At 41.9% G+C, this 16,062-nt stretch overlaps 1 protein-coding gene and 1 non-coding gene across 2 annotated transcripts in view; both read right to left on the bottom strand.

Annotated features, from left to right (window-relative positions):
- Positions 1-1,455: 1,455 nt before the first annotated feature.
- Positions 1,456-16,062, bottom strand: part of GLCCI1 (glucocorticoid induced 1) — a 54,980-nt gene continuing 40,373 nt past the window's right edge. Inside the window, exons 6-8 of the mRNA XM_066585342.1 lie at positions 15,191-15,404; positions 9,759-9,879; positions 1,456-4,530 (exon numbers count right to left, since the gene is read on the bottom strand). Coding sequence (XP_066441439.1) covers positions 4,164-4,530; positions 9,759-9,879; positions 15,191-15,404 — 702 coding nt within the window. The 3' untranslated portion in view covers positions 1,456-4,163. The remainder of the gene's footprint in view (positions 4,531-9,758; positions 9,880-15,190; positions 15,405-16,062) is intronic.
- Positions 13,281-13,413, bottom strand: LOC136587262 (small nucleolar RNA SNORA54). Its single transcript, XR_010787449.1, has one exon. It is a non-coding gene; the product is annotated as a small nucleolar RNA SNORA54 (small nucleolar RNA).

The following is a 16,062-nucleotide window of genomic DNA, read 5'->3' on the forward strand; positions in this document are numbered from 1 at the left end:
CTGATTGGATAAGATAGGTTACCCTTACCAGAAAGTGCATTGGATGCCACTGAAGCATCCGAGCACCCCTGGGGATCTCACATGGTTTAGCTTCTTTGTTTGCTACAAATCATCTCTAAGGAGAATTCATATAGAATTCCAGTAGCAAGTGCATCATCCAAAAAGCCAAAAAAGAAAAATTTATTTTTTTTATTTAGAAGAAAAACCTTCATTTTCTGATGACACATTTCCTTAATTTTTTTTTTATCTTTTGATTAAGGAATGCCTTCAATTCTCTACTGAAAAATGCCCATGATGAAACGGCTCAATATACAGGCCAGGCTGGTGAAGAACCAGGGATCCGTGATGGAAGCAAAGTTATCAGATCTCACTATCAATAAAAGTTAGGGATCAGCTTCACCCAGGGATGCAAACCACTTATAAAACTTCACTTCTATTGAAAACCAATCAAAAACATCACACAATCAAAAAGACAAATGCATGGGGGTTAAGAAAAGACTATTAGCTCATAGGATCCCCATAAACTAAATGTTACGGGCTCATAGGTACTTGGAGTGTCGAGTCTAAAAGCGTTGTACTCATACTTACCTTCATGCCTGCCTGTTTCCCCGCAGGGCCGCCCCTCGTATGTGAAAGAATATTCCTCTTTGTTATGAGCGTGCCCATAAGTGTCCAATGAGCAGCAGCTTCACCGGTGGACCATGGGGGAATGGAGAAGGCCAAGCTTTTGTAGGCTACACTACATGGATGGCAACTGCTTTCATGTACAAAGTTTATGTTTACCCCATGTTTTAGAGGTTGACCATGGATTAGAAAAAAAACGTGGTTGTCTTCTAGAAAAACTGCCAAAAACTGTCTACAGGTCGCGTGTGGTATTGCAGATCAGCTTTGTATGTACTTCAATGGAACTAAACTGCAATACCAGGCAGACAGCCCATAAACGAGAATGGTGCCATTTCTGTAAGCAATACAGTCACACTTTTCTGATCATGGAAAAATCATGGAAAGAGTATGTTCACAATGGAAAATCAAAAAGTGTGAAAACTGTAAAAATTCACACCAATGTGCATGAACCCATACATGGAATATAAAAGGACTTGTCAAATCGTAAAGCTGTTGAAAGCCAATCCTTAGGATAGGCCATCAATATAGCTAGTGTACACTACTTGGGACCCCTGCTGGTTGGCTGTAAGCTAGGCCTTTGTGCTCCTGTTGATTTCTACAGGAAGCAGACAGCTCAGTTCTTACTGCATTCGTCAGGATTGGCTTTACAGGCACTGAAGTGAATGGGAACCTGGCCTGCAATACCAAGCCTGGCCACTGCATAGGGAAAAGAGCTGTCTGCTTCCTGCAGAAATCAGATTAGTGCATGAGCATACTCTACTACTGATGGCCGATACATCCTAAGGAACAGCTAGAAAACTCTTAAGAGCAATATAAGGAAACAGAACGAGATTGCTTTTTACAAATAATTTTATTTAAATAAAGACACAAGAACTTCTATAATGAAAAAATACAAAACAAAAGCCACACGTCTTTTTCCAAAGCAATATTGTGTGGTAACTGGAATACTGTAAAGCACGTCGGCTAAAAATAACAGTACGACTATGTACAAATCTCTCATTTATATTTAACAAAGGGACAAAAAAAAAAAGTCTACGCTTTAGAATAGACGGGAGCGAGGATTGCTAGGACATATACAGAAAATCAGGATAGATTTTTCTACAACCTTGATTTCACACACTGCATAAGATTAAAAAAAACAAAGAAAGAAGGGGGCACCATGAAGTGGGGGGAGGGGAGGAGGGGGAATGAAATTTAACATCTCAGAGGTGCATATTAGACAAATCAACGTTATTTTGCTCGACATTCATAACGTATAATTTTGTAAATTTTTTTATGGGGGTATGGGGGATAACTGCACGAAACATGAAATGGGGGGAGGGGCTAAAATTAAAAGTTGCACTTCCAGATTATAAATTATCTATCCACAGTCATGTTCACACATTCTACTTTTTTTTCTTTTAAAGACCTGAGATTAATTGCAATAAGTGCCACTTCTGCAGTGTTCTTCTTTCTAAATACTGTAGGAACTGGCTTTAGCAAAAAAAAAAAAAAAAAAACCAAAAAAAAACCTGCTACTTAGGCTTAAACAAGTATAAAAATATAAATAGAAAAAATTAAATATCTCAATTCTCCACCTATGGTCAATATACTGGAATTTTTTGTTGTTTTTTTATTTTTTACAATCATTCAGAAACAACGGCAACAAGAAATCATTGAGAACAGACAAAGGCAACATTGTACGAGAAGATCAAAAGGAGGAGAATGCATGAAAACAAAAAGGAATAATCAATTTTTACATTAAAAGTGTGCAAAAAAAAAAAAAGTACTACTTGGAATTTTGGTACGGGACGTGGCACGCTGGGCCACGTGTTACAAACATTGGCAATGCACGGGGTGTGTGGAAAATACAGACAAAGAAAATAATAGATCTGATTGTAGGAAAAGTTCATCACCATAAGTGAGCGATCAAAACTAGAAAAATAGATCTCACCTCTGGGGTGGGCTTTAAACACTTTTGGATTAGCTTGAGTTCAGTATATTGCTTGTGCTAGTTTTTTTTTTTTAAATGTATAATTTTTTTTGCTTTGTACAGCTGTTTTATTTCTAAAGAAACTGAAAATTATATATTTCTTTAAAATTTGAATTTTCGTTGAGAATTTTTTTATTTTTTTTTCCCGCAAAAAGCATAATGTTATAAAGTATCAAAGGGGCGCTCTGAGAACGTACAAATACGGCTGCCATTAGGCCTTGTTAACAATAGCATTGTTTTGCTTTTTTTGTGTCTACTGTTGGAGGAAAAAAAAGTTGATGTTGGCTGTAAAATTGATTTTTGTAATTATTGGATTGAAAACAATTTAACCAGATTAGTTAATTGAACCCATTTGTTTGAAGAAAAAAAAAAAAGCACTTTATGTAAATTGTTGAATCCAACAGAAATTTTAAAATATATCTAAAAAACCTGTATACTCTTTAGGACACGCCCACGCAGGAGTGCCTTCCTTCAATATTCCATTTGCTGCCAAAAGACCTGAAGAAGGTCCCAAAAGAAAAAAAATAGGGAAAGATATAAGAGTCCTTGCCATGCTACCCATTGGGCAGGCATGGTGTTACAGAGCCAGATGAGCCGAGCAGATTGATAGTTTTATGGGGAAAGATGGAGTAGAACTTTTACTTTAGTCATGTCATTCTCTGCTCAGTCTGGGCTTAGAGGTCCAGTGGGCGGTCTTATAAGTGATTGGCAGCTATCTGTGTGACTGTGAATACAGACATAGCCGTCAATCACTGACTCATAGTTTTGGAACCCAATACATGTGGGAATGTCATCTAAGAGGGAAATGGGAGGGGGGACAACAAACAAAAAAAACATTAAATAAAACAAATTTTTTTTATGTTTTTGGAATTGAGATCTCCAATGTGGTTTACATTCTAAGGTTACCTGAGATTTAGACTTCAGCTGAAGCACCTGAAAAATAAGCCTTAGGACGGGCACTGTGCAAGTGATGTGGCATTGGGTTAATTCTGCCATCTTATGTTCTATCCACCTCACTGTGAAGAAATGGGGGTGGTGGGCGCTTGCTTTTGTAAAAGACGACCCTCCTTTCCCCTTATCTGATGTACATCTGCCAAAAAAAAGGGGGGGGGGGGGGGGAGGGACCACACTGGAGGAGCTGTAAACATAATCCTTTAGCACAGGTTTCCTTATATGACAAAGCTAAAAAAAAAAAAAAAAAAAGATCATACTGGATTTTTGGGATATAAAAAGCTTATTTCAGGTTTCGAACACAGAAAGCCGATGTTTTACCTGTTTTGACAGACTTTATATGCATAGTCCACAATCAACTCATTCGAAGAGATGGCTAAATTTGTGCTAACTAACTGTATTTGGGAAGAGACCTAAAAGAGAGTGGGGTAGGTTAAAGAAAAAAAAAATTTGCCCCAATCCAGGGTACACATTGGCAGATATTATTTAAGCGAAGCAGTATTTTTTTCTTCAGTTTTCTTAATATTGATCAGACAGCGTTAACCAAACCACATGCAGAAGTTGTAAATCTGGCTTCAAGTCAGCGTGATGGTCACAGAGGCCGGCTCTGCGCAGTTTAGATTACAACATGGTTGTGAGGAGAAGGGGGAGGAGACTGTGACAACGGCTCTTCGGACAGCCGCTCGACCCCGTTTTGCTGCTCTTGTGAGGATGCATGGCCAATGGTTTCAGTGTTGTCTACTTTGCTGGTGGCATTGTCGGTCAGGGAAGAAGAAGAGACCTGAGATGAGAGGTGCTCGACAGTCATTGCACTCACAGCGGAGTTCTGAGCGGAGTTTGGAAGGGTCTTCAAGGTTAGGTCTGAGGCTATGAGCAAAGAACCCAATAATTTTACAGGACAGAATGCTGATCCCGTGGGAATGAAGTTAACCTTGTTTTTGTCAGGGCATGAAAGGAGAGCTGTAGGGGCCGGCTGACGGGACCTGCAGAGGGAAACATAAGAGAACATCATACTATCCCCACATAGGACATGATAAAACCATCAAAAATGAAACAATTTTAAAGGGGCTGTGGCAAGTGTTAAAAGTTATCCCCAACTTATGGATAGGAGATAACTGATTGGTGGGAGGAGGAAGGGAAGGGGGGGTATTGATAGCTATGATTGGTGGTGGGGGAAATGACTACGATTGGTGGGGGATAATAGCCATGATCAGTGGGGAAGGGGGTGATAGTGGTGGTGGAAGATAACCATGATTGGTGGGAGCAGAGGACTATGACTTAGGGGTGACTGTGGGGAGATAACTATGAACGGTGGAGGCAGAGGGTCAGAAGGAGATAACTATGACTGGTGCATGTGGGTGGGTGGGGAGGTGGTGGAGTGGTGTTGGAGGAGAGAACTATGACTGGTGTAGGGGGAGAGGATAACTACAATGGGTGGGTGGAGGGAGGTGCGGTGAAGATAACTAAGCGGTGGGGGACCAATTTCCAGGACCTGCACCGATCTTGAGAATGGGGTCTCGAAGGTGCTCGTACAAATGAAGCAGCGGTTATGAATGTGCACCCCTGCTCCATTCATGAGTGCTCAGCAATCTCGGTTACTGCCTTTGAAGGGATAGCGTCACAGTGCACTTGCGCAACCACCACTTCATGCGGGGACCTTCCAAATCCTTGGTATTGAGATCAGTGAATCCCCACATATCAAAGTTATCCCTTATCCTGTGGATATTGAACATTATAACATGGCACAGTCTTTATAGTTTTAGAAAAGTCTGATTAATATAGCCCAAAAAAAAATTGTTTGGTTACTACTTAGCCTTCAGGCCTCTACTGTAGTCTCAACTCCGTGCCAGTAGCTTGGTAGCAGCCAAGCCATTCTCCAACTACACACAGATTTTTCCTTAAAAAAAATGACTAAACTTTCATGACACTTACGCTATCTCAGCAACATTCAGAGATTTTGATGAATGGGAGTCCAAGTGCCAAGAACTCCACTGATCCTCTGAGAAGTCAGTATGACATATCTTAAGTTTTATGAAAGTTTAACCCTTTGCAATCCAATTTTGGACTCTAGGTTTCCTAGGGGGCTCTCTCTTTCTGCCATTATACAATGGCGCCATCTGCTGGCTAGAGCCAGAACTATGGTATGGGACATACTTGGAGAGGCCCCTCGACAACAGAGCGGCCAGTAATATACACTAAGAATACCCTGCCGGACGTCTTCCGACATCGAAGCTGTACAGCCTTCAATCATAATGTTTTCAGATCTCAGACAGTGGATTGGAAAGGGTTAATATTTCGATTGAGAAACTGATTAACAAAAAGATGGCTTTCATGTCAATGAGAAATGGAAACTAAACTAATGTGAAACATCTCCCATATTTGTTATCGTGGTAATGGTTCATGGCAGCAAAAAAGAATGCCAAAAAAAAATAAAAAATCTGCGCCTTTCCTTTCTTACAAGTACCAAGAACTAAGTTACATCACAGGAAAGGGACGAGAATCTGAACAGTGCCCTAAATTAATCGATTAAATGAAATGCTTTGGAGTGGATTGGGTAGACAGGAGCCAATGTTTAACACCTTAACGAAAGGCTAACTTAAATGTATGTCATGTGATTGCAGTTTGGGGCGGGGGTTGGTGGTGGGGGTGTAGGTTTTGGGAGGGGGTGTAGGCCATTTCGCAACGACAATGTGGGGTGCCAGTGGGTTGCCGTGGCAGCACACAGCCTAATAAAAAAGTCTCAGGGCTGCCATGCATTGATGCCCATTTAAGCCAAGGACATATATAAAACTCAAAGTATTGCAGTATATTGTACTAGTCCCTAGTGGGACTACAAAAAAACGTAGAAAAGTTTATACTTTTTTTTTTTTTTTTTTTTTAAAGCCTGTTTGCCCATAAATTAACCATCACCATGTATGTAGAAGTGTAATCTTTTAAAATATCACACCATTTATCCAACCCAGTCAATGCCATAAAAATACATAAAGGCTGACTGCAATGAATGGCAAAAAAGGGGGTTGTTCTAGAGGGGTTAAAGATTGTATCTACAGACTATTTTTAAATGACTAATTACAACAATGTGTTGTCTCAGGGAAAAAGTCATTTATCTCGGCCACATAAGCAACATTACAAGGAACCTCTATCCCTTTTATCATTTAAGACCCTAAATGGCAAGCATCACAACAGAATTATGACCATATCATGCCTTCATTTTTGGGAAATTGATACAAAAATCGACTAAAAAGTTGCTGAAACTTTTTCTTAGGAGGCAGAAAAAACAGCAAATAGAATACTTAGGACTCAGCATTAAGTAACTATCCATTCATTTTAGGAACCTGTTCGGCTGGGTTCACACGGGGGCGGTATTTCTGTGTGGACTTTTCACACGGAAATTCAACCGCCATTTTTAAACCCGAGACCAAGCAGCAAAGTGAACGTCATTCACAAAAATCTCGCTCACACGCTGCGGACAAGCCACGCGGAAACGGACGTGGCACGGAATTCAAATCCGCAACATGTCAATTGCTCATCGCTGTTTCCGCTGAGGACTCTTCCCTCTATGGGGAGAGATTCCCACGGTGGAATAACCAATTCAAAGCCACAGCAATCCCATGGAATGTCTGCGGGGTCTCGCTGTGGACATTCTGCAAGATGTCCATCCCATGGGAACAATTTAGGAAGGGGATTGAAGTTAATGAGCTGTGGTGTACATACAGGCCTTTTAAAATGTATATGTAGTCCTAATTTAGGGTAGAACTGCATGAAGGGAAAAGTTCTAGACGCCTTCATATCTGGATCACGGACGTGCCCCCTCCATGGCGAAGAAGTACAAAGACAAGTCTATAATGAACTATAAATCCAGAGAATAAAATTTAAGGGGAAAAAAAAAAAAAAAACACCCCATGAAGTACTACAAAGTGCAATCATCACACAACAACTCAATATGAATAAGGCTACACAGCAACTCCGACCCTTGACGTATTGCAGCTCTGCAATCTGGAAAGGTCATAGCACACTAGTCACATTGCAAGAAATCCAACCTCGCTGGACTTCTTTTGACCTGCAGGTTTGGGTCACTTGGGAGTCACAACAAGACTGCATGGAGTTCTGTTACGCTGCGGAGTTGCATGTCTACACGGCAACCCTTCTTGCAGCTAAAGTTGCCGTGTAGGCCTAGCCTAAGGCACAGTTCACATAGCCGTCCGCCTTCAGTGGGAAGCATACAGTGGTGCTTGGAAGTTTGTGAAACCTTAGGAATTTTCCATATTTCTGCTTATATTTGACCTAAAACTGAATCAGATTTTCACACAAGTTCTAAAAGTAAACAAAAAGCAGCAAATCTAACAAAAGAGTAAAAAATATTAGACTTGGTCATTGGAGAAGAGAGATCCAATTACAAGTCTGAATTACAAAAATATGTGAACCTTGGCTTTCGGTATCTGGAGTGACCCACCCTTGTGCAGCAATAACTGCATCTAAACATTTTTGGTAATCATTAGTCGGCTTGAAGGAATTTTAACCCATTCCTCCATACTAAACAACTTGGACTCCTTTGTTGGTGGGTTTGCTTCCATGAACTGCTCACTTCAGGTCCTTACAGAAGATCTCTATAGAATGAAAGTCAGGATTTGGACTTGTCCATTGTGCTTTGGGTTGTTGACTTGCTGCATGACCCACGTTCTGTCCGTCAGCTGAATCTCAAGAGATGTTCTGACATGTTCCTTTAGAATTTACTGGTGTAATTCGGAGCTCATTTGTTCCATCAATGATGGCAAGTCTACTTGGCCCAGATGCAGCACGACAGGCCCAAACCATGATGCTACCACCACCATGCTTAACAGATGCTACGAGGTCTTTATGCTATAATGCGGTGTTTTTTTCTTTCTCCAAATAGAGTTTTTTGGCTTAAATGAGAAGCATTCTATTTTGGTCTCATCTGTCCACAAAACATTGTTCCAACAGCCTTCTGACTCATCCGGGTGATCGTTTGCAAACTGCAGACTGACAGCAACAATCTTTTTATTTAAGAGCAGCGGCTTTCTCCTTCTAATCTTCCCATGCACACCATTGTTGTTCAGTGTCCTGATGGTGGAATCATGAACATCAAGCAATGTGAGAAAGGCCTTTAATTGCTTAGAGGTTACCTTTATGACCATGCAGACCACTTTAAGTCTTGCGCTTGAATATACTCAATTTGTCTTACTGTGGATTGGTGTAGTCCAAACTCTTTAGAGATGGTTTTGTAACTTTTTACAGCCTGATGAGCATCAACAACTCTTCTTAGGAGGTCCTCAGAAATCTCCTTTGTTCTTGCCATTACTACTTCCAAAAAACAGGTGTTGTGAAAATCCAACTGCTCTTTAAATAAAACAGGTTGCCCTCTCACACCCGATCGTCACCCCATTGATTGAACACACCTGACTAATTTCACCTCCAAAATCATGTGCGAATCCCAAAACTTCGCATACGTTTGGCGCTCAGGCGTGACATTGGTTCTCAATAAATAGATGACCAAGTCTAATCTTTTTGACTCATTTGCTTCGCTTTATCTACTTTTAGGACTTGTGTATAAAATCTAATGTAGTTTTGAGTCAAATATAAGCAGAAATGGAAAGCTTTGAAGGGTTCAAAATATCAAACACGATGAAAAGATTTCTTGATGTACAACTCAGACTAAAGGCTTCAACAAATGTCACTGAAGCAGCATGCAGTGGCATACATCCCAGTAGGCTCTCAAGAAGAGGGGGGGAAAATGTGCAACGTGGACTAAGGCCTTAAAGTTAAGTCGTATGTACTGCGACGGCTGTACTACTAAAGCTACAGCTCCGTCGGTAAAGTAGTTGACAATCAAAAACAAAAAACAGTAACTTCTAACTAAAATAAGCAGCTACCCGCTACAAGACTGCAACAGGCATAGAAGCAAGCACAATAACGGACAGTACCAGAGAAGCGGTAGTGGCGCTGTCCGAACAGCTTGTAAGTTGGGTTCAATTTATGCCTTTTTTTCTCCTCTATCTTTTTGATTAAGAAGCCGAACACGGGAAAAAAAAGGGAAGATTTTGCTGCAGAGGTAGGCCAGCTGCCGTTGTCCCACAGGTCCTTGCTAGGAACCGTAGTAGTCCCCCCCTCTCCTGGATGCACGGCCACAGGCAGCCTAAACCCACCATCACTGCTTAATGCAGCCACCAGCTGACAAAAAGACATTACTTACGACATTTCCTCAAAGACCTTGACCCGCTCACATCCCTCTGGGGGCTCTCGTTTGAACATGTAGCTGTTGTTTGGTTTGGGAGAGGAGGCATACTTGGGCAGCGGTGAGCTATTCCCACTGTCTGAAAATTTAAACAGGGACATTACTAGTGATAGAGGGCAGCAGCAAGAGAAAAATCCAACTTGTAAACCTTTAGAAAGAGATGGGAGATTTGGTTCTCTCACCGGGAAGCAAAGCAGAGGCAAAAAACAAGCAGAAGCAACAAGCAGACGAAGAACTATATATAGAGTCATGATTAGTACGGTACAAGCAGACGCAAGAGGATTATGTACATTTTATTAGTAGGGTGGAAAGTTTTGGCAAATGTTCTTGGAATAGTCAAGCTTGAAAACTTTTTTTTTTTGGAAAGAAGAACCTGTGTAAATCCGTTATTGGAAGATCATGATCTGATGCCGGGCTGCAGTCATAAGTTCCACTCTGAAATATGGGTTAAAGGGGGAGGAAGAGGTTTTTACAGAAATACAAAGATCTGGTGATTTGCTTCCAAACACAGTACCCCACCTGTCCAATTTAATTGAGCGGAGTGGCACTACAAAGCAAAAAGGACAGGAATGGTGCCGTGCCAGGGAAGAAAGGAGAAGTGTTTTTGGTGGTCAGGGTTCCTTCACATATAATATTTGTGATTTTTTTTTTGGGGGGGGGGGGTGGGAGGAGGTGGAGCGAATGTCGCTTTACAGGTCATCTTTCAGGAGGGTTTTTTTCCCCCCCTCTTAGTTTCCAATGCATTTTTTCCTATAGGAAAGTATATAAAACACCAGAGAAGAGAGAACAAAACTTGCAGTGTTTGCAGTGCATTTCAGATTTTCCTACAGCCAACATCTGGAAACGGCATTTTTGTTTTGAAGGGGAAAACAAAAAAAACTAAATAACCCTAAAAGGCACTAAATTATGACTATTTTCTGAAAAATGCTGTGTCAAATGACCTTTAAGCAGATTCTATAACCCACATTTGTAAAACTAATTTTCCCCTCCTTGTAGACTTCTTAAAACGAAATTAAAAGCAAGTTCTAAACTCCTACAACTTCCTATATAGGAAATGTCATTCTTCTGAAGATTAGAGGCGACTGGGTCCCATTATGGTTGTTAATCGCAACTTTTAGATTTCTTTCCCTCAATATATTAGGATAAAAGCTAAATTTTCATCATTCACCCAAAAAAAAAAACCCAAACACACAACTGCACGCTTCGCGTGGTCTCACACAGCTGTTTTTTCCTATTAAAAAACCAAACTACTTTAAGCCAAAGCCACAAGTGGTTCCGGCACGGAGGAGCAGTGGACGGCCTTCCTTTTGGATGCATTTCCAACTCTGCATCAAAAACTGGAGAGGCATTTTTTCCCAAAAAAATGGATACCCCGCTTAGTTTCTAGAAAGGCTTACACAACAAATACTCTTTGTAAAGAGTTTGCATGTAAACAGTTGCCAAATCTTGCCAACCCTGGGAGATCGCTATTAAGTTGTGCTTCACGCACTTTAGAAATTTGTTCATTTTTGGTTTATTTATTTGCATCCTTTTTTTCTAGGGAGAAAAAAAAAACTGCAAAAATTAGTGGCCGGATGCTTCTTAAGGTGACGGCTCCCACACACTTCTGCGGGTTTTTTTTATGCGCATCTATATGGGACTTTCTAATGTTAAAAACACATCGCACAAAAATCACGAAAGCACAAACTAGCGATGCGTTTTTAACATAAAAAAATCCCATTGACAACCGCGTTTAAAAAAACACAAGTGTGTGGGAGCCCTAAGAGTACATTGCACAGCCCCCTTCCCTTTTTCCAGTTTTCCTAAAGACTTCTCTACGGGTTTATATACACACAGTTTACTACTTGGACGGGGAGTTTAAATTAAAATGTCCTATTTTTTTTCTATGCAGATGCGCTTGTCAAGTACGATGTAATTTTCCCATTGAAACATGCGATTTTCGCACATGTGGGGAAGAGAAAAAAAAAATAAAAATCACATGTGCAGTAATGGTAAAGTAAAGTCCCCTGGTGCAAGTACCAAGTCATGACTGACTCCTAGGGGGACGTCACATTGTGACGTTTTTCTTGGCAGACTGTTTCTGCGGGGTGGTTTGCCATGGCCTTCCCCAGTCATCCTTTACCCCCCAGGCAGCTGGGTACTCATTTTACCAACCTCAGAAAGATGGAAGGCTGAGTCAACCTTGAGCCGCTACCTGAACCAAGCAAAACACATCGCAATAGCGGGTAAAACTGAATGCTTACAAGCGCGATATCGGTCTGAGTTCTTTGGACAGATATCGTACTTGCCCATGTAAATATGGCCTGATACCAATAAAATGTCCTCAGTAACATAAGGTTTTGGCGATGCTGGGGCTACACGGCCACACCGTATAGCGATGCAACTGTATGTCATTTCAGCTTCATTAGCCAGATGCAAGTATACAGATGACAAGGCGTTTAAAATAAAGACCAAAATTGTTGCCATCCTTTATTTTCATGTACATAAAACCTTCCCTGGGGTGGCCATATCGGAGGCAGAAATGTCCCTCCTGAATGGTCATCAGATTCCCATTCACTGCAGCTGCCAGAAAGAACTCTCTCCTGTCCTGCTGCACTTGTATGTAAAAATGTTATAATCTCCAGAGACCAGGCGGTGATAGAGAAGCTGCATGCAGAGTCTTATCCGTGCAAGCTCCTATCCAGTCTCCCAACACTACAATAGAGTTGTCTATAACTCCCTATATACCCTCTAAAGATAATGAAATGACTCTGCTCATCAGTCAGAGTCTATACAGCAAAGCTGACAAGTGAACTGCAGAAAACAGGGAATTGTGTATCCATACTTCTCACAGATCAGAGAAAGGTACAAAAGAGCAGGTATGCACAAGACTAAGCTGGAGACACTGGGTTGTTGAATGGTCCATTATGGGAGCTATTCTATCAGGGGGAGTTCTTGGGTAGACAAGAATGGTGGTTAAAAGGGATTGCCTAGAATTTTAAAAAAACACAAACAGGACTGCTCTCTGCCAAAAGCAGTGTCACACCTTTCTACAGGTTATATGCAGTATTGCAACTCACCTCCATTCACTTGAAGAGCTGAAATGCAATACCAGGCGCACACGTAGTTTTTTTTTGTTTTTTTTTGTTAAAGCAGCCATGTTTTTCCTAATCGTTTACAACCTGTTTATGGCTTCAGAACATCATGGTTTTCAGAAGTCATAACAGAGCCGGCGTGTCAGATTTTTTTTTTAGCCAAAGTTGCGCCACAAATCTCTCTTCTTGGCTGCAAAAGCCAACGCTCACTTTTGTAAGTGCACAGCACTGTATGCACCCTATATAAAACACATAAGAGGGAGTTTATTGCATGCCATTTATATGGAGTTCATTATATAGCCAGCATGCTATAAGCTCCTGGGCTTCCTCTAGACAGACCAGCAAGCAGAAAAACAAAGCTTCAACCCCTAAAGGGAGGAAGGCCTTACCCAAGGTCCGATACAACCAATGTCCCTGATCTCTGGGGAAGATGACAGAACCCTGACATCTGCCACATGCACTCCCCAACCAGGTATGATCTAGCACCGGAATGGAACTGGCACCAGAAGCAAGCTGGAAACCAATTACGAACAGTGCAGGGATAAACAAAAGTGCTGAGGATTACTGAAAAGTTGTCCAGGATTACAAAAACATGGCTGCTTATTTCCAAAAACAGCACCACACCTGTCCACAGGTTGTGTGTTGTATTGCAGCCTAATGAAGAAGTGATGCATTGCCAGACATGACGTGTGGTGGCATCTGTGGAAGAAAGCCACCATATTTCTCTAATTCTGAAGTTCATGTATGATCATTCCATAAGTGGTGATTCTTTTTTTTCTACCTTAAAAAAAAAAAAAACCCGTAGCAGATTTACTAATCCTCATATTCAGTTTAGACGGAACCGGTCATCAACTATAAGCACCATAAACTGTGCTGTGGTGCTTATAGTTTAGGCGACGAGGAGCCCCAAGGAGCCCCTTTTCAAACTCTCCTAGTTCCCCAGTGAACTCACCAGCTTGACTCATTCCAGAAGGCTGTGCGCCCGGACTCCTATTAATCTCAACAGGGGCAGGGATGTGGGCGACTATAACAGCTCCCCAGACGCCACGACACCTCAACTATAAACACCATAACCTAAAACTTACCTTTACACAAAGCCATAAATCGCTTATATCACGTTTGGCAGTAGTCGTACCGTGTACGGCCACCGATCCGGTGAGAAATCGCTCAGTAGTTACTACTCACTGTTTCGCCTCACCGAAAAGAAGCGGCTAGCCTGTTCAATGTAAAAGGAGGCGGGTGACCGAAAGATCTGTCACACACCATCTACATTGACTGAATGACTAGCTCTCCTGCGTGAAAGCAGAAGAGCGTTAGTCATTGGTACAGCTGTCAGGTGTATAGGCGCCCGACCGTTGTTGTGTGTACAGGTAACTTTAGTAGATGACTGGTTGTATTTAAAGATGCACCAAAATTTATCAGGGTCTCGTGTTTGATAAATCTGGCGCATCTTTAGACGCTGCCGTCTAACTTTAGGCCACCTAATGGAGTCGGTCTCAAAATCTCACACAAACTCCCTACAAATAATGCATTAGAGCCTTACGACCAATTAGGTTTTTGGGCTACCCTGACCCTTGCCTTCACTAGTGTGCTATACGCTTCGATGACGTGTCAACTCCAGTTCTGCCAAACCACAGGAGTTCCCAGTGTTGGGTCCGCAAAAAAAAATAATTTTTTTTAAAAGCACCTGGATATGACAATGGACTGAAAGCAGTCAGACTGTAGACACAGGCCAGGATTTGCAGAAGCAAAAAAAATGGAAAAAGTTAAACAATCAGGTCACTCTCTCAGGTGCTTGGAAAAACGCTGAGTTTTAACGCTTGTCTGAGAACCTCCATTGTAATTAATGGTAGCGACTGACTGAGTTTAGCGCTGCGAACGCAGCAAGGAGAAAAAAAAACCCGCCTGTGTGAGAGTGACCTTAATCGTCGCCTGAGATGGTGCTGGGATTCCCGCTGGGTAAGGGCTGAGAGCTGCTTCACTTACAGTCAGGACACAGAACTGCCAAGCTTATGCCCATTTTGTATGTTTGTTATCTTGTGAAGGATACATATAAAATATGTAGGTGAGCGGGCTACAAGTTTCAGAAGCCTCTAGTAAGAAGATGAGAGCAGTTTGTGGCCGCGTCAGTGCATTTGTTAACAAGCTTCTATTGCAGGGCAATAGAAGAGGATTTATAGGAAGTGATGGTAATGAAATGAGATGGAGCAGACATATAAAAGTGACATAAACATGACAGATAAGATAGACAGTGGAAAGGACACAAAATCCAAATCTCAGGAACAACCCCCCTCCCTGAGCCACCTATGCACTCACCTTTATCTCTGTCGAAGAGCAAGTCGTCTGTGGAGCATGGACTGCCCTCCTGTGACTCAGGGGGACACGAAGGGGATACACAGGGAGAATGGCTGCTGCTGCAACTGCTGCTGCGCTCCTGGACCGATGGGGTCTGCGTGTCAATGCTGCGTGTGCTGCTGCTACGGTAGGTGGAGGGTAATGGTGCTCTGCGCCCATCTGGTATTTCCAAAGGCTAGAAGTGAGGACAGAAAGAACACAGATATGTAAATGGCATACCAATAGGGTCCACCTAACCACCTTTTAAGGCCCCAAACACTACTGCACCTCCTGTCGCTAGAATGTCAGACTGCCCAATGTCTTAACAGGTACTTCTTAAGATACTGGGGGATGAGAATGGAGATAGGGAAGTCCGTTCTAAGCAGCAAGCTCACGTTATATCACAACAAGGTGCAGAATCCCCACTATTTATTATTTTCCAACGAGCTGCAGAATGACACAGGGATGCAGAAATCTGGATAGTATAAACTGCAGAGGGGTTGCGCAGAATAACTACACATCTGTCCACAGGCTGCAGGTGGTATTCGGAACCAGTCCAGTTAGAGGACGAGCTGCAATAACAGACAGCCCATGGAAAGAGTTCATTTTTCCCCTAGAAAAATTTTAAAAAATTGTGTAGAATTATTCTTTTCCAATGATAAATAATATATCTATGACACGGTATTCCAACTGTAGAACATAAAAATGGCTTTGGAAAAAAACAGCTTTTTCCCCAGGACTTCCCATTTCTAGGTGTGACTACTGAGGTGAGAAAAGGAGGGCCAGAGTGCAGCCACCTCCGGGGAGGGCGAGAAAAAGGAGGGCCAGAGTGCAGCCACCTCCGGGGAGGGCGA

This window comes from Eleutherodactylus coqui, chromosome 12 (genome assembly GCF_035609145.1).
Source record: "Eleutherodactylus coqui strain aEleCoq1 chromosome 12, aEleCoq1.hap1, whole genome shotgun sequence".
Classification (NCBI taxonomy): Eukaryota; Metazoa; Chordata; class Amphibia; order Anura; family Eleutherodactylidae; genus Eleutherodactylus; species Eleutherodactylus coqui.